The 17,230-nt window shown below is 60.7% G+C and overlaps 1 protein-coding gene across 43 annotated transcripts in view; it reads left to right on the top strand.

The window, feature by feature from the left end:
* The window catches only part of TNK2 (tyrosine kinase non receptor 2), a 46,877-nt gene that overhangs the window by 21,211 nt on the left and 8,436 nt on the right, over nucleotides 1–17,230 (top strand). For 36 of the 43 annotated variants that reach the window (XR_010155416.1, XM_054681359.2, XM_016942565.4 and 33 more), the window contains 8 exons: nucleotides 468–538; nucleotides 2,498–2,719; nucleotides 4,227–4,379; nucleotides 5,208–5,485; nucleotides 8,514–8,640; nucleotides 9,156–9,302; nucleotides 9,401–9,495; nucleotides 15,488–15,682. Coding sequence is in view for 42 of the 43 variants with exons in the window: in XM_054681359.2 (XP_054537334.1) it covers nucleotides 468–538; nucleotides 2,498–2,719; nucleotides 4,227–4,379; nucleotides 5,208–5,485; nucleotides 8,514–8,640; nucleotides 9,156–9,302; nucleotides 9,401–9,495; nucleotides 15,488–15,682 (1,288 nt within the window). In the remaining variant the exon portion in view is untranslated. Of the gene's footprint in view, nucleotides 1–218; nucleotides 328–467; nucleotides 539–2,497; nucleotides 2,720–4,226; nucleotides 4,380–5,207; nucleotides 5,486–8,513; nucleotides 8,641–9,155; nucleotides 9,303–9,400; nucleotides 9,496–15,487; nucleotides 15,683–17,230 lie in introns of all 43 variants that reach the window. The other 7 variants (XM_054681358.1, XM_063806463.1, XM_016942556.3 and 4 more) reach the window with 3 other exon arrangements.

Raw genomic sequence — 17,230 nt, 5'->3', positions numbered from 1 at the left:
TTAAGTTAAAATAGCTAAATAGGTAATAATGTGTCAAGTTAGACACTGACTTAGTTAAAATAGCTAAATAGGTAGTAATGTGCTAAGTTAGACATTGATTTATGCTACTTTAGGCCTGGATAGTTGGTGTCTGATGCCAGTAGCATAAGAAAATTTTATGGAGGGAAAAAAACCTCAACATTGAGAAAATTCTGTTCATTACCTTGATTTTTCCTGAGAACTGGGAGAAGCCCATCGCTTCAAGTTTTTGGTTAAACACCTTCACCCAGTTTGAGAGCCAGTGCCAGGAAGTGGAGTGCAGAGACCGTCGGTCAGTTGAGGCTCCGGGTTAGTTGGGGTTGATTTCATGGCTATCATCGGGCTGGGCGGTGTCTAGTGGCAGGCTCACCCCCAAGGGGACCACAGGCAGCAGCCTCTCTCGGGCTACGGCGGCCTTCACAGCACGCGGTTCCCCGCCCTCCCTGCAGGCCAGCGGCGGCTGTGGGAGGCTGTGAAGAGGAGGAAGGCCTTGTGCAAACGCAAGTCGTGGATGAGTAAGGTGGGTGAGGAGGTGGGTGAGGAGGTGGGAGGGGGGCAGCCTCGAACGCCCCCCTCCGCTTCCGGTCCTGGGAACCTTCCCCAGCTCCCCGGCAGGTCGAATCTCGCCGTTCTGCCGGCACTTTGTACAGGACCCCCGCGTCCAGGGTCTTATCGGGCAGGGCACTTGTAGAGCTGCTGGGCTGAGTGTCTGTCTCCGCCAGATACGGACACGTGAGCAGCCTGTGTGCGGTGAGGCCTTCACAGCCCCTCTCAGCACGCCTGGAACAGGACCTCATTGACAAGTGTGCCTTAACTTAGCCCTGCTGTGTCTGAGCGTTGGGGCCAGTGTCCAGCGTGGGGTGGTGGACCTGTCTGGACCCAGAACGTCTTTGCTTGGCTTCCCTCCTCCCTGACCCTCTCTAATCTCTGGGTTTCTCTGGTCATCTGTCCCTGCTGACAACTTCCTTCCCCACAGCCTGTCCCCACCTCTCCCCACACCTTGTCCTAATTTGGGTCTGTGGTGTAGTGAGTCCCTGGTCTGACTCAGTGGAACTTTGCCCATTGTCTGGAAGACAATGAGAGAGGAAGTGAGCCAGCCGTGGCCTTTCCTCCCCACTTCTGGCTTCAGGGCTGGGTTGGGGGGTGGGCAGGGCCGAACAGCTGCAGTGGGATTGGGCAGCAGAGATTTTCCTGGCTGCAACCCGGCAAAGGGGCTGTCTCTTGGGATCCTGTGGCTTTTTCTGGAAACACTGTCCTGGTCCTTTGCCTGGGTTTTAGGGAAGGATGAGTAGTGTCGGGATGGTGGAGGCAGGAGAAGAGAGCAGCGTGGTTTGCTGAGATTTAGGGGTGCTGAGATTTAGGGGTCTTGGATCTGCCACTGGCTCTTGATAGGTCCCTGGGCAGTCAGTGGCCTCCAGATTTTTGTTGTGTCTTCAGTGAAATGATACCGGTCCCCACTGCCCAGCTCACCTCCCAGGGCTGGAGGAGGCACCGGAGATAATGGCTGCGGAGGGTCTCGTAACCTGAACGTTGCTTGCAAACATAAGGAATTCTAGTTACTGGGAGGAAGCACAGGGCAGAGGCCAGAAGGGGCCCTCAGATTTGAGGCACCCTAGCCCGGACGGATAAGGATCCACCAGCTCTGGGGGTGTGAGACCCAAGCTGGCAAGAATCTGCAATCTGGAGCCTAGGCTGTGGGTGCCTCAGTGGAGGCCGAGTCAGACCCACGTGGCCAGCTTTGACCCTCATGGCCTCCTTTCTTCTGTCCCTTGACCTTCGGCCCCTCCCTGTCCACCCTGGCCTCCGAGTCTCCTCCACTCTTCCTTCTGTCTCAGCCCTCAGCTCTAGGCGCCCCTCCAGAGACCCAGCTGTCTTCCCAGGCCCCTTCCCAGCAAGGACTAGCTTCATCTGAACCACACACACACTCACGGTTCAACCTCAGACTAAAATTATCCTCTCCCCTGGGCAGGATGAAGGGCAGCCGACTCCCTGGTGAGGGTGGAGACAGACAGCACCAAATGGTCAGGCCAGAGAAGGGGCCAGGGCTAAAAATGGACAAGGAGGTGTCTGTGGAGGGCCCCTGTGGCTCCATCGACGCGGGTTAGGGCTGGAGTCTGCGGGGCGGCGGGCGCAGGAAGGGAGGGTGGGGCAGGACTGGGAGGAGACTCCGACCTTGGCTGGGCGGTGCCCTCCCTCTCCACACAGCTGGGTGTGGGGCCGCCCAGCCACAGGCTGCATGCCTGTCGGTCTCTTTCTGGCACCCTCCTTGAGGCCAGCGTCAGGCTTTGGGTTCATGTTTGGGGGTGTGCCCTGGACGGAGTGTGGGCCTCCAGCCAGGCTGCCCCACTGGCAGTTTGGCAAAACCAGGACCTATCTGGAAGCCGAAGCCGGGGATCACCGGGTGGACCTAGCGGGGTGGGACTGAGTGACTGACCCTGGGGTGTTGGATTCCATCTGGCCCCCGGCTGCCTTCAAACAGGTGTTCAGTGGGAAGCGACTGGAGGCTGAGTTCCCCCCTCATCACTCTCAGAGCACCTTCCGGAAGACCTCGCCCGCCCCTGGGGGCCCAGCAGGGGAGGGGCCCCTGCAGAGCCTCACCTGCCTCATTGGGGAGAAGGACCTGCGCCTCCTGGAGAAGCTGGGCGATGGTTCCTTTGGCGTGGTGCGCAGGGGCGAGTGGGACGCGCCCTCAGGGAAGACGGTGAGCTCTCGGTGTCCTGCCAGCGCAGCCGAGGCATGGGACCCGGGGCTGGCAGTGGCTCTTCTGCCCCCAACCAGGGTGTGGATGGGACTGGGGATGCGTCACAGTGTGGCTCATCCCAGAGTCCGTGCTCAGGATTTTTGGGGTTTTATTTATTTACTTTTTTTCGAGACGGAGTCTCGCTCTGTCGCCCAGGCTGGAGTGCAGTAGGCACGATCTCGGCTTCCTGCAACCTCCACTTTCCGGGTTCAAGCAATCCTCCTGCCTCAGCCTCCTGAGTAGCTGGGATTACAGGCATGCACCACCACACTCAGTTAATTTTTGTATTTTTAGTAGAGACGGGGTTTCACCATGTTGGCCAGGCTGGTCTCGAACTCTTGACCTCAGATGATCTGCCCACCTTAGCCTCCCAAAGTGGTTGTATTACAGGTGTGAGCCACCACGTCCAGCCCATGCTCAGGTTTAACTAAGTACATTTATTATTTCAACTATAAAAATAATTTATTATAAAAGTTTGGAAAGTATTTGAAAAACAAGAAAAAAAAAATCGCCTGTAATCCCACCACTCAGAGGAAGCTGAGCCTCTTCCTCCCACTTTAGGTATTTTGTTGGATTTAGTTAAGATACAAATTCTGGATACAGCTTTTAAAATCTTGTTCTTTCTTCTCGGCGTTGCATTTAACATTTTCCCCTCAGGGATAACGTGTCACCACAGCATACAGTTCTGGTGTGACTGTTTCCTGTGCAGCAGCCGTGTCCTTACTGCTCAGATCACGTGCGGTGCATTCCCGGCACCTCAGAGGGCTCCTCATTCTCTGTCCACTCAGTGCGTCCTTCTCCCGGGGAAGCCGCTGTCACTCAGTGCGTCCTTCTCCCGGGGAAGCCGCTGTGCAGACTTCTAGCTCCACAGCTTTGTTTTTGGCATTACATTTACAGCATTTTCCTTCTACAGCAAAACACCTTTTAATATTCCATTTTATGACCAGCCTGAGCAATATGGAGAAACCCCATCTCTACTAAAAATACAAAATTAGCCAGGCATGGTGGCACCTGCCTGTAATCCCAGCTACTCAGGAGGCTGAGGCAGGAGAATCACTTGAACCCGGGAGGCAGAGGTTGCAGTGAGCTGAGATCACGTCACTGCACTCCAGCCTGGGCGACAAGAGTGAGACTGTCTCAAAAAAAAAAAAAAAATTCCATTTTATAACATTTGAATATTCTCTCATCATACTGGTTATCTCTTACTTTTTGGTTGGTATTTAAGCCCGGCATTCCCCCAGGAAGGGGAGGTGTGGCCGACGATGGCTCCTGAGGGCCAGCCGTCTGCCCTTCTCCAGCCAGGCCTCACGCAGAGCACGTAAGCCCAGGCACTGGTGACATGCTTACCCACCCAGATGAGGAGCTCACAGGCAGGAATCGTTGAGCTGAGTTGGAGGGTGGAGCAGGTTGGCTCCGCGTGTCTGGGACCTGGCAAGTCCTGAGTCCTTGCAAATCCCACTCTGGGCAGGTGAGTGTGGCTGTGAAGTGCCTGAAGCCTGATGTCCTGAGCCAGCCAGAAGCCATGGACGACTTCATCCGGGAGGTCAATGCCATGCACTCGCTCGATCACCGCAACCTCATTCGCCTCTACGGGGTGGTGCTCACGCCGCCCATGAAGATGGTGAGTACTGCGGGCAGGAGGGGGCGGGCAGGGAGAGGGCTCTGGTCCCATATGTGTGGTTCGGTTACTCTCTCCATCCTAAGGTCAGAGGCGCCCTAGATCCTACTTTGGTCCCCCAACGTGATGGAGTAAAGGGGTCCACAGGGGCCCAGCCTGGTACGGGCTGTGTCTGCTGCGGTCCAGTCCGGGTCTGTCTCTGGATTTTGCTGGTGCTCAGTGTCAAGAGAGTTACTCCCATGGGAGGGGCTGGCCACTGAGTTTAATTTGGGGAGTTTATGTTTTATTTATCTATTTATTTTGAGATGGAGTCTCACTTTGTCGCCCAGGCTGGAGTGCAATGGCATGATCTAGGCTCACTGCAACCTCGGCCTCCTGGGTTCACACGATATTCCTGCCTCAGGCTTCCAAGTAGCTGGGATTACAGCCGTGCGCTACCATGCCTGGCTAATTTTTGTATTTTTAGTAGAGACGGGGTTTCACCATGTTGGCCAGGCTGATCTCAAACTCCTGACCTCAAATGATCCACCCACCTCGGCCTCCCAAAGTGCTGGGATTACAGGCGTGAGCCACCACACGCGGCTGAGTTTTGGAATTTCTAGCCACTGCCTCTTTGGGCTCCTTCTCTCTAGGCATCAGTTTCCCAAATTGCCTCGAGGGAGAGGCCTGAGAAACTGCAGGACTCCTAGAGGTCCCCAGACAGCAGGCCAGGAAGGTGCGTGCAGCCTGGCTCTGGAAAGCCTTCAGGAAGGGGGCTGGGGGCCCAGCGTGGGCTGCTGAGAAGGGGCAGGGTCCTCCAGCTCATTCCTCCTGCCTCCTCCGTGGCCTCAGGTGACAGAGCTGGCACCTCTGGGATCGTTGTTGGACCGGCTACGTAAGCATCAGGGCCACTTCCTCCTGGGGACTCTGAGCCGCTACGCTGTGCAGGTGGCTGAGGGCATGGGCTACCTGGAGTCCAAGCGCTTTATTCACCGTGACCTGGCTGCCCGCAATCTGCTGTTGGCTACCCGCGACCTGGTCAAGATCGGGGACTTTGGGCTGATGCGAGCACTACCTCAGAATGACGACCATTACGTCATGCAGGAACATCGCAAGGTGCCCTTCGCCTGGTGAGGGGCAGGTGCTGCCAGCTCACAGAGTCCCTGCAGACCCAGGCCTCAAAGCTTCTGGGGCTTTCTGGACCCACCACAGCCCCTGGTTTTGCTTGGGCCTGCCCTTGTCTGTTCTAAGCCTGGGGTGCCCTCCTTTGCACCCATTCACTCACCATCCATCTAGGAATTCTTGAGGGCCCACATGCCAGGGTCTGGGTGCTGGAAATCACAGGGATACATGCTGTGGGACTCTCCAAGGGGCTTTGCTAGGTGGGGTGATACAGGGATAGATGCTGTGTCCTCTCCAAGGGGCATTGTTGGGGGTCGTGTTTCAGGGATAGATGCTGTGTCCTCTCCAAGGGGCATTGCTGGGGGGGTGATACAGGGACAGATCCTGTGTCCTCTCCAAGGGGCATCGCTGGGGGGGTGTTACAGGGATAGATGCTGTGTCCTCTCCAAGGGGCATTGCTGGGGGGGTGATACAGGGACAGATCCTGTGTCCTCTCCAAGGGGCATCGCTGGGGGGGTGTTACAGGGATAGATGCTGTGTCCTCTCCAAGGGGCATCACTGGGGGGGGTGTTACAGGGATAGATGCTGTGTCCTCTCCAAGGGGCATCACTGGGGGGGGTGTTACAGGGATAGATGCTGTGTTCTCTCCAAGGGGCATCGCTGGGGGGGTGATACAGGGACAGATCCTGTGTCCTCTCCAAGGGGCATCGCTGGGGGGGGGTGTTACAGGGATAGATGCTGTGTCCTCTCCAAGGGGCATTGCTGGGGGGGTGATACAGGGACAGATCCTGTGTCCTCTCCAAGGGGCATCACTGGGGGGGGTGTTACAGGGATAGATGCTGTGTCCTCTCCAAGGGGCATTGCTGGGGGGGGTGTTACAGGGATAGATGCTGTGTCCTCTCCAAGGGGCATTGTTGGGGGTCGTGTTTCAGGGATAGATGCTGTGTCCTCTCCAAGGGGCATTGCTGGGGGGGTGATACAGGGACAGATCCTGTGTCCTCTCCAAGGGGCATCGCTGGCGGGGGGTGATACAGGGACAGATCCTGTGTCCTCTCCAAGGGGCATCGCTGGGGGGGTGTTACAGGGATAGATGCTCTGTCCTCTCCAAGGGGCATCGCTGGGGGGGGGTGTTACAGGGATAGATGCTGTGTCCTCTCCAAGGGGCGTTGCTGGGGGGGGTGTTAGAGGCACAGATCCTGTGTCTTCTCCAAGGGGCTTTGCTGGGTGGGGTGATACAGGGATAGATGCTGTGTCCTCTCCAAGGGGCATTGTTGGGGGTCGTGTTTCAGGGATAGATGCTGTGTCCTCTTCAAGGGGCATTGCTGAGTTGGGTGATACAGGGATAGATGCTGTGTCCTCTCCAAGGGGCATTGTTGGGGGTCGTGTTTCAGGGGTAGATGCCGTGTCCTCTTCAAGGGGCATTGCTGGGGGGGGGTGTTACAGGGATAGATGCTGTGTCCTCTCCAAGGGGCATTGCTGGGGGGGGGGGTGATACAGGGATAGATGCTGTGTCCTCTCCAAGGGGCATTGCTGGGGGGGGTGTTACAGGGATAGATGCTGTGTCCTCTCCGAGGGTCATTGCTGAGTTGGGTGATACAGGGATAGATGCTGTGTTCTCTCCAAGGGGCATTGCTGGGGGGGGGGGGTGTTACAGGGATAGATGCTGTGTCCTCTCCAAGGGGCATTGCTGGGGGGCGGGTGTTACAGGGATAGATGCTGTGTCCTCTCCGAGGGTCATTGCTGAGTTGGGTGATACAGGGATATATGCTGTGTCCTCTCCAAGGGGCATTGCTGGGGGTGGGTGTTTCAGGGATAGATGCTGTGTCCTCTCCAAGGGGCATTTCTGTGGGGAGGTATTCAAAGGTTTCCTAAAATGTCAGGGAAGTTCGCCAGGGAAAGACTCGTTGGTAAGCATGTTCTAGGGAGAGCTAGTGGTAGACAGGCCCAGGCCACAGCAGGCCTTGTAGATGGGCCAGGGCTGCTTACCTGTGCACTGGGGGTGGTACTTGGCCCTGCCCTGGCCCCTGTGTGGGCTTATCCTCTGCTGAGACCATTGTGGTTCTCTGGTGCCAGAGGCACCCAGAGGTCTGTGATCTGCCTGCTTTGAGGCGGGAAGGGTTGTTCCAGTTCTGCTTTCCCAAGCGGTGGCTGTGGGCAACCCTTATGATCCAGGACGCATGGTCATCTTAACCAGCAGCTGGCTTTACACCCAGGGCGAGCAGAGGTCTTAGATTATGCCTGTTGTCCTGGAGTAATTTAGAGCAGCCTCTTTTGTATTCAGGCATCCTGGTTTGCATGGTAAGGTATGAATACAGTTGCCTTTAAACAGCACGATGAAGTGGGCGGGTTATTGTTCTCATTTCACCGAAGAGGATAATGAGCCTTAGCGATCTCGAGTGACTTTCCCGGCCCCATCCCCTTTGAGGGGCAGGGCTCGCTCTGCTTCCCTGTCTGGGCACCACCCTCCTCTCTGCACCTCAGTCCACGCCGGGATGTCCTTTCTGACCTCACCGCAGTGGCACTTCCCCCTCAACCGGGGGTGCCCAGAACGAATGGGTGTATTTGGGTGAAGCCAGTATGACTGTTTCTACCCATTTTGGTTCTTCCCCAGGCCCTACCCGAATTTCCCACCCACTGCTTCCTGCCAAAGGACCCAAATCCCAGGATCCCGCCCCAAATCTGGGAATTGTCATCCTCCCACCACAGTCAGAAAACAGCCTGTGATCTTCTCTCCCTGCCCCATCCCAGAGCCTCTGACCTCCTTCCTTTCCATGCTTCTCTGGCTGGGAAACTTCCTCTCCTCTTCCCCCACCAGGCTGCAAGTGAATAAGAGGCCTGGGCTTAGACGATTTCCCCAAGTCCCTGCACCGTGTCGTCAAGGGGTCCTGCCCGCTTCACGCGGCGCCCCTGAGACCCACTGTAGAACCTGGCACAGGGGGTCACAACAAGTGTTTGCTGAATGAGTGTTTTAAGTCCCTGGGGCGGACGCAGGTAGGGTGTTTGAGAGGGCTTCTCTTTGACCCCTGCCTCTGCCAGGTGTGCCCCCGAGAGCCTGAAGACACGCACCTTCTCCCATGCCAGCGACACCTGGATGTTCGGGGTGACACTGTGGGAAATGTTCACCTACGGCCAGGAGCCCTGGATTGGCCTCAACGGCAGTCAGGTGAGGGCTGGGAGACGGGCCCCCATAGGGCTGGTGGGGTGAATTCCATTCCCTGCTTGCAGCCTGGCCCTGCTGGAACTGCCTCTCACCCATGGACTCCCTCCTCCCACGCCCCGTGCCTCCCCCAACGCCCCATGCCTCCCCCCACGCCCCGTGCCTCCCCCCACGCCCCGTGCCTCCCCCCACGCCCTGTGCCTCCCCCCACGCCCCGTGCCTCCCCCCACGCCCCGTGTCTCCTCTCACGCCCCGTATCTGTATGGCCTCAGGGAGAGCCCAGCAAAGAGACGGGGAGGGAAAAGCTGGGCCCTGCCCTCCTTCTCTAGCCCTTGCCACATCCACTTGTTCCGAGGCTCCAGACCTGGGAAGAAGGGACTGGGGCTCTGGAGAGGGCCCCTCCCAGGCAGGCAGATCCCTTCTTTGGAGGCCAGGCATGGCAGCAGCTGCTGCAGCTGTGGATGGGCTGGAGGGAAGGCGGGAAGTGAAGGGCTGGGTGCTCTGCACCTCCTCACCTTCAGATCCTGCATAAGATCGACAAGGAGGGGGAGCGGCTGCCCCGGCCCGAGGACTGTCCCCAGGACATCTACAACGTCATGGTCCAGTGCTGGGCTCACAAGCCAGAGGACAGACCCACGTTTGTGGCCCTGCGGGACTTCCTGCTGGAGGTGAGGGACAGGTCAGCCCAGGAGAGCTGGGGTGTTCAAGCTGAGGGGCTACCCAGGCGTCAGTCCCAGAGTTGGCCATGACCTTCCTCTTCCTCCAGGCCCAGCCCACAGACATGCGGGCCCTTCAGGACTTTGAGGAACCGGACAAGCTGCACATCCAGATGAATGATGTCATCACTGTCATCGAGGGAAGGTAGGGAGTGCAGGGCTGGGCCCCGCCCTGGGATCGCTTGAAGGGCACAGGTCGGAGGGGCCTGTGGACAGATCTCTTTGGCCTCCAAGATTCCCTTGGCCACATACAGGCTGGCGGTTGGGCCTGAACCCTGCAGTGTGAGGGGAGGACAGGCCTGCCTCCGTCTTCCTAGTGCCTTTCCCTGCCCAGCTTCCCTCCACCACCCTTTCCCACTGGGCTGCAGCCCTGGCTGTGTGGTTGGGCCAGGCTGCCTTTATGGAGGAGTAGGGAGTGGCCTGGCCTCGGTGGCAGCAGAGTTCTGGACTCCCGTGCTTCCTCCTCTGCTCCTCCCCGCTTCTCTCCCTGCTTCTTCCTGGCACAGGGACTCAGCCATCCACCTGGGTGCGTTTCAGTAGCTGAAGCAGCCCAGCCTGCCCTCCTGCAGCTTTCCATCCTTCCTGCTGAGCCCACCACCCACTCCCAGGCCTGCCTCCAGCCTCTGGTCCTCTCTTCCCATCTCCCCTTGGGAGGACCCTCTCTATACCTAACCCTCCTCCCACAGCCTCTCGGGAGTCCCTGTCTTCCACCTGAGCCCCCGCAGTTCTAGCGCCTGCCCTGAGGCCCCACCACTGCTGGCCCTGCCTTGTGCTGGCTGATCCCCAGGGTGTCTGAGCAACTGGCTGGGGCAGGGCAGGTTTCAGGTACCTTTGAGGCAGGGGGCAGTATTGAGGACCAGGAAGAAGAGTGAAGTGGAGGAAATCCCTTGTGCTCGCAGCTCATGACTCAGGCCAGGCAAGGATGGGGCTGGGGCTGCTTCCCAGGGAGCCTCTTCCATCTGCACTGCAGCTTTTGGGGTCTGCGGCCTTCGGTGCAATCCTGTGCCTCTTGGGGGTGGGTGGAGGAGACCTGGGGGGCTGTGTGGAGTGTGACCTGCACCGCTGTGGCCCCGACACCCCGAGCCTTCCCAGGCCCGGCTCCCTCACCCTTGGGCCCAGGGTCTGGGAATAGGAATGACATACTGAGACTGCAGGGCCTGTGGTTAGGGGTGTTATGCTGGGGAAGAAAGCAGAAGGTTCTAGAAAGAGAGGCCTGGGGACAGGAGGCAAACAGTCTGCAGGTTTGGAGCTGAGGGGCCAGGGATGGGATTGCAAGCGTGGCGCTCCGGGGAGCATTCTGGAAATAGGAAGATTAAGGGTGGGGGGGTCCCCTGGAAGTACCTGGCAGGGCCTCCAGCCCGAAGTCCAGCCTCATGACCGTGTCCACGTCCACGAGCTGGAAAGCCGTGGGCCTGGCCCCTCTTGTGCTGCTGCCGGAGCCCCAGATCTTTACCACCTGCTTCCCTTGCTCTCAGCAGGAGCCTGTGTGCCTGCCAGTGTCCCCAGGGGTGACTCAGAGTGGCCTGTGTTTGGGGCGTGTGTCTCTGGAGCTGGTGTTTTAGGTCACCGCCGGGGCAAGGCGGGCAGTGGGAGGGGCCGGGAGCGGCTGCTCCTGGGAGGGTTGTGGGTGTGCCCTGCCCCGCCCTTCCGTCGAAGGCTCCCGTTGGCCCCAGCCGCTGGTTCCCTGTGGCTGCTGCTGGTGGGGCTCTGGGGGCTCCTTCCCCCCGGGCCACCAGCCCTGGCTTGGAACCACAGCACCTGCCCTCCGTGCCTGGAGCTGCTCAGGAGTTGGGAGGTGAGGGGCAGGAGGCCACAACAGCCGGTGAGGCTTGGGAGCGGGCCTGGGTGTCGGTGGTGGCAGAGCTTGACTCTGCCCCCTTGTTTTTTCAGTCCCTGAATATCTCCATGTTTGTTTGGCTGCCTCCGTCTCCATGTCTCCAGGCGGATGGCTCTGTGTGAGTCTTTGGGCCTGGGTGTGCATCTGTGGGTCTGTGTTTGGAGTTCCCTCCTAGCCTGGCCTTCTCTTCGCCGTGGCTTCCCACTTGCGAAGCTGTGTCCAGTATTTGTTTCCTGGTGCGGAGTCTGGGAGGCCACCTGCCGCAGCTCTGACTGAGTCTAGGCTCAGTCCTTCTCAGGGTACCAGGCTGTGGGCAGAGGGGAGACACCTAGATGTTTCGTGCTGTGTCTAGATTTGGAGACACAAATGATGACTGGTCTTTCCCGGGGGCTCGTCTGGAGGAAGGGGTGGCTGGCAGCACTTTTGTTCCGCATACAGAGCGGGTGTTGGAATCCATTGCGGGTCCTTGGCCTGGTGTGGCCCTGGAGCCTCGGCTTCCTGTGGTGGGTGGGAGCCAGGCATCCGGGTTATCCCTCCAGGCCTGGGCCCCTGGGACCCCCAGGGAGAAGAGCGGGCGGGCGTTTTGAACAGAATGTCCGGCATTAGTTGAGCCATTTCTGGACTACCTTCGGCCCGGACGGGAACACGGTGCTGAGATTTCCAGAGCTGGGGCAGCCTTAGGCAGTTCTCCGCACCGGCCTCTGTTTTCCATCTTGTCTACCCCAGAGACGTTGACCAGAGGCCCGGGGGCAGCAGGAAGTAGAAGGTTCGTGCGGAGGTGTTGGGCCCTTTTCCTGCTTCCCCAGGAAGTCCTCATCAGCCCCTGCTTCAGTCACGGCCGGGTAGCAGCCCTGGCCCTCCCATGGCCACGGGGACTCCGGCCTGTTCGTGGCGGGAGAGAGAGGGCGCGGACAGGGCGGGCCTGGAAGGAAGGGCTGGCCTCAGTCCCCTCTGGGCTGCTGGTGCCTCGGCCACACTGAGCCTCACGCGGGTGCGTGTGGGCTGCGAGAAGTGACACGGTCCTCTTGGAAGTCCCACTGGAGCCTCGGGATGAAGCTGCCTCGGAGTGTGCGTGGGCGCCATCCCGAGGGGTTTCTTGTGCCTCGGAGTGTGCTTGGGCCCCATCCCGAGAGGGAGCTTCTTGTGCCTCGGAGTGTGCGTGGGCGCCATCCCGAGGGGAGCTTCTTGTGCCTCGGAGTGTGCATGGGCGCCATCCCGAGGGGAGTTTCTTGTGCCTCGGAGTGTGCTTGGGCCCCATCCCTAGGGGAGCTTCTCGTGCCTCAGAGTGTGCTTGGGCGCCATCCCTAGGGGAGCTTCTCGTGCCTCGGAGTGTGCGTGGGCGCCATCCCGATGGGGAGCTTCTCGTACCTCGGAGTGTGCGTGGGCGCCATCCCGAGGGGAGCTTCTCGTGCCTCGGAGTGTGCTTGGGCGCCATCCCGAGGGGAGCTTCTCGTGCCTCGGAGTGTGCGTGGGCGCCATCCCGAGGGGAGCTTCTCGTGCCTCGGAGTGTGCGTGGGCGCCATCCCGAGGGGAGCTTCTCGTGCCTCGGAGTGTGCGTGGGCGCCATCCCGAGGGGAGCTTCTCGTGCCTCGGAGTGTGCGTGGGCGCCATCCCGAGGGGAGCTTCTCGTGCCTCGGAGTGTGCGTGGGCGCCATCCCGAGGGGAGCTTCTCGTGCCTCGGAGTGTGCGTGGGCGCCATCCCGAGGGGAGCTTCTCGTGCCTCGGAGTGTGCGTGGGCGCCATCCCGAGGGGAGCTTCTTGTGCCTCGGAGTGTGCGTGGGCGCCATCCCTAGGGGAGCTTCTCGTGCCTCAGAGTGTGCTTGGGCGCCATCCCTAGGGGAGCTTCTCGTGCCTCGGAGTGTGCGTGGGCGCCATCCCGATGGGGAGCTTCTCGTACCTCGGAGTGTGCGTGGGCGCCATCCCGAGGGGAGCTTCTCGTGCCTCGGAGTGTGCTTGGGCGCCATCCCGAGGGGAGCTTCTCGTGCCTCGGAGTGTGCGTGGGCCCCATCCCGAGGGGAGCTTCTCGTGCCTCGGAGTGTGCGTGGGCGCCATCCCGAGGGGAGCTTCTCGTGCCTCGGAGTGTGCGTGGGCGCCATCCCGAGGGGAGCTTCTCGTGCCTCGGAGTGTGCGTGGGCCCCATCCCTAGGGGGAGCTTCTCGTGCCTCGGAGTGTGCGTGGGCGCCATCCCGAGGGGAGCTTCTCGTGCCTCGGAGTGTGCGTGGGCGCCATCCCGAGGGGGAGCTTCCTGCACACGTCCTCCGCACTCTTACTCTCCTTCCCCCAGGAGCAAGCATGTTTTTTCGAGTGGTGTCAGGACTCCCAGCAGCCATAGGGGCTCTTGCCTCGGCCATACCTGCAGTAAGGGAGGTGGGCTTGATGTCTTCTTTCCCTCTCAGAAGTGGGTCCCAAAGGAGGCTTCTGCGCCTGGAGCTGGGCAGTGTTGGCGGAAGGGAAAGGCCAGAAGGAGTGACCTGCCTTGGGCACGAGTCACACTGCTCTGAGCAAGGTCTCGGCCTCAGCGGCATTCTCACCCGGTTACTGAGCGCCTCTGAAGAGGTGTGGAGAGCAGAGTCCAGCGTCTGGCCCGCGGCAGCCACCAGGGAGCCCGTGGGTGTAGCGGGAGAGCCGCAGCCCAGCCCGTGCCAGGGTTCCTCCTCTACGGGCCACTGTGGGAGGCTGTGTGCGTGCTGGGGAGCCGTGGCTCTGCTCCTTCGAGTGGCCCTGCTATTTTTCAGATGGGACTCGTCTCGTCTCGGGGTATTGTCCTCTCCTTCCTTCCCGCCCTGCAGGCAGGGTGGGAATCACAGAGTGGCTGTGTGTGGTGGGGCCAGGCCAGTGGCCCTGTGTATGAGGAGGCTGGGCAGGGGGAGCACAGCCCCGCGCCCCTCGCCTCCCCGCGCCCCCCCACCTCCCTGCACCTCCCACCTCCCCGCACCTCCCACCTCCCCGCGGACCGTGGTGCTCTCGGGTTTGACTTTGGTCTCTGGGATGGGCTGTTCCGGAGTCACCCCGCTCCAGCCAGGCCTCGTCACCTCACAAGGCTGTGGGTCTGGGTGCCCAGGTGTCGCCACCTCCTCCGTCCTCTCTCCCCGGCCTGGCTGGGTTTCAGAGGAGCCCTTCTTCACGCTTTGGCCCTGGGACAGGAGAAGTGGGGGTTGGTGGGGAGGGCATGCAGTGTGGTGCCACACGTGTCCACCCTAGCAGCTCGGGGCTGTCACCGCCCCCGCCTGCCCAGACTCTGCCCACGGGGCTGTCACCGCCCCCGCCTGCCCAGACTCTGCCCATGGGGCTGTCACTGCCCCCGCGTGCCCAGACTCTGCTCACGGCATCACGTATGACAAGTCCAGCAGCAGACGCAGGAGCCTCACAGCCTGTGAGAGCCTTCGGGAGTCAGGAGTGTCTTGCGGGAGCCCTGTGCTTCCTGGCCTGCCTGCCCCTGCCCCTGCCCCTGCCCAGGCCCCGGCTTAGGCCACATCAGCAGAGGTTTCGTGTCTGAGGTCAGAGGGGGACTGGCAGCCCTACTGTCTGGTCACTGTGGGAGTGCTGAGTTCCCTTTTGGACACAAGTAGAGCCCCTCCTGAGGAGACGGGGAGGCTCCCGCAGGCCTTCCGGGAGGTGGTGGAAAGCTCCGGAAGCAGGTGAAGCGGTGGAGAGAGGGACCGAGTTGCCCGAGTGCTTCTAGACTCTCCCGGGTCTGCATGCGGGAGGCAGGTTGTAGCTGGAGGCCTGGCCCCCACCCTAGTGCGAGGCCCTCGGTGTACCCCGGCACCCCCGCACCTCTCAGAACTCCTGGAACCCAGCCGAGGAGTGAAATCAAGTGGCCAGAAGAGGACTGGGGCCCCGGCCTTGCCAGGGGACTGAGGGGTGAGGAGGAGGTGTGGGCGGGGCGCTGGCCCCACAGACCTGAAAGCTGGCATTGGGTCCCAGGTCTGCTGGGATCTTTCTGGTAACCGTGGACAGGTCATGTTGCCTGCTGCAGCAGCACACCTCTAGCATGCCTCCTTATTTGCAAACCGTAGGGAAAGTGCGTGCTGCAGCAGCGTGCCTCCTCATTTGCAAACCGTAGGGAAAGCTGCCTGACCCACCTAGAGAGTTGTGGGTAAGGCCGTGTGCAAACAGGCCTGTACGGGGCGTGGTGGGTCACGGGGGCTGTGCGGGAGGAGGGCCGGTAGCACACAGCCTGGTCCTGAGGCCTGAGCTCCATCCCCGTTCTGCCACAGTGGCCAGGGTGTGAGGAGGGTCCCAGTGCCGGGGCTGCCCCGCCACGCCTGGCGTTCACCGTGCCATCTCTGTCGCGCAGGGCCGAGAACTACTGGTGGCGTGGCCAGAACACACGGACGCTGTGTGTGGGGCCCTTCCCTCGCAACGTGGTGACCTCCGTGGCCGGCCTGTCGGCTCAGGACATCAGCCAGCCCCTGCAGAACAGCTTCATCCACACAGGGCATGGCGACAGTGACCCCCGCCACTGCTGGGGCTTCCCGGACAGGATTGACGAGTGAGTACTGGGCGGGGATGGATGCTGACCTGGCCCCGCTCGGGACTCCAGGGCCTTCAGCACGGCACGCGTGGGCGGAACCTGCTCTTCACCCTCTCGCCCGGGCTTCAGCCCCCGTCCCGCCACTCTCCCCTCCTCACCCTGGCCTTACTCTCGGGAAGCTGTGGAACCCTAGGAAGCCCAGCCTGGTGGGGGTTCTCCAGGGGAGTGTTCTCCAGGGGAGGGTTCTCCGGGGGAGGGTTCTCCGGGGGAGGGTTCTCCGGGGGAGGGTTCTCCGGGGGAGGGTTCTCCGGGGGAGGGTTCTCCAGGGGAATGTTCTCCAGGGGAGGGTTCTCCGGGGAGGGTTCTCCAGGGGAATGCTGTCCCTGCCATTTTCAAGCTTTGGGGGGCCGATCTCCTAACTCTGAGACACTTCATCTGTGAAACAGGTCCACCCCTCAATGAGGGGAAGGCTGTAAATGCACTCTGAATTAGCACTTGCTGCTCAGATGCAGGGGTCCTGAGAGAAGCTTTCCCACTCACAGTAGATGAAAGTAGGGTCAGGAGCTTCTGAGGATGGACTCCTGTTTGGTGGAAAGGTCCCCGGAGCCACAGCTGTAACCCCTCTTGGTACTCGGGCCTTAGGAAAATGAACTTGGGAGGAACCCGGTGGGAGCTGCTGAGGAGGAGAGCTTCTCCCATGACCCCCCCTGTGGCCCCTTGTGACCCTGTGACCCTGTGACCCCTGCACGCGAGCAGTGGTTTTCCTTCTCCTGCTGGTGGTGCCAGAGTCCTGGAGACGTGAACCTGCTGGCTCAGGCCCTGGGGATGTGTGCAGGTCCACATGGGAGTGAGCCTGCCAGAGCGGGACTGGGGACCTTGGGGACTGCAGAGGGAACGTTAGGTGGCAGCTCCGCCTCCCCACCACACAGTACTCTACGGAGCTCACTCCATACCTGGGAGAGGCCCTGTCTCCTGTGTAAGAGGATAAGGCCACCGAGGGGCATCTGAGAAGGACATGCAGAATCAGTCACTTCCGGGATGCCACCCTCCCCCCCCCCAAAGCTTCTTGCGCCAGGCCTCCAAGCCTCTCTGCTGGCCGCAGGGGGATTCCAGGCCCCTGGCCTCTGCAGCCCTTCTCCTGCTGACTTCTGATACTCTGGTCTGCCCTGAGAGGCGTGGAAAGCAGGGGCCTTCACCCACCGGGCCCCACACACCAGAACCCCACACAGCGGGCCCCCACACACCAGAACCCCACACACCAGAACCCCACACAGCAGAACCCCACACAGCAGAACCCCACACAGCAGAACCCCACACAGGAGGCCCCCACACACCAGAACCCCACACAGCAGGCCCCCACACACCAGAACCCCACACAGCGGGCCCCCACACACCGGAACCCCACACAGCAGGCCCCCACACAGCAGAACCCCACACACCAGAACCCCACACAGCAGAACCCCACACACCAGAACCCCACACAGCGGGCCCCCACACACCAGAACCCACACAGCGGGCCCACACACACCAGAACCCCACACAGTGGGCCCCCACACACCAGAACCC

Source organism: Pan troglodytes, chromosome 2 (assembly GCF_028858775.2).
Source record: "Pan troglodytes isolate AG18354 chromosome 2, NHGRI_mPanTro3-v2.0_pri, whole genome shotgun sequence".
Lineage (NCBI taxonomy): Eukaryota > Metazoa > Chordata > Mammalia > Primates > Hominidae > Pan > Pan troglodytes.
Note: the sequence above shows the minus strand (reverse complement) of the source record. Positions and strands in the feature narration are given on the sequence as shown.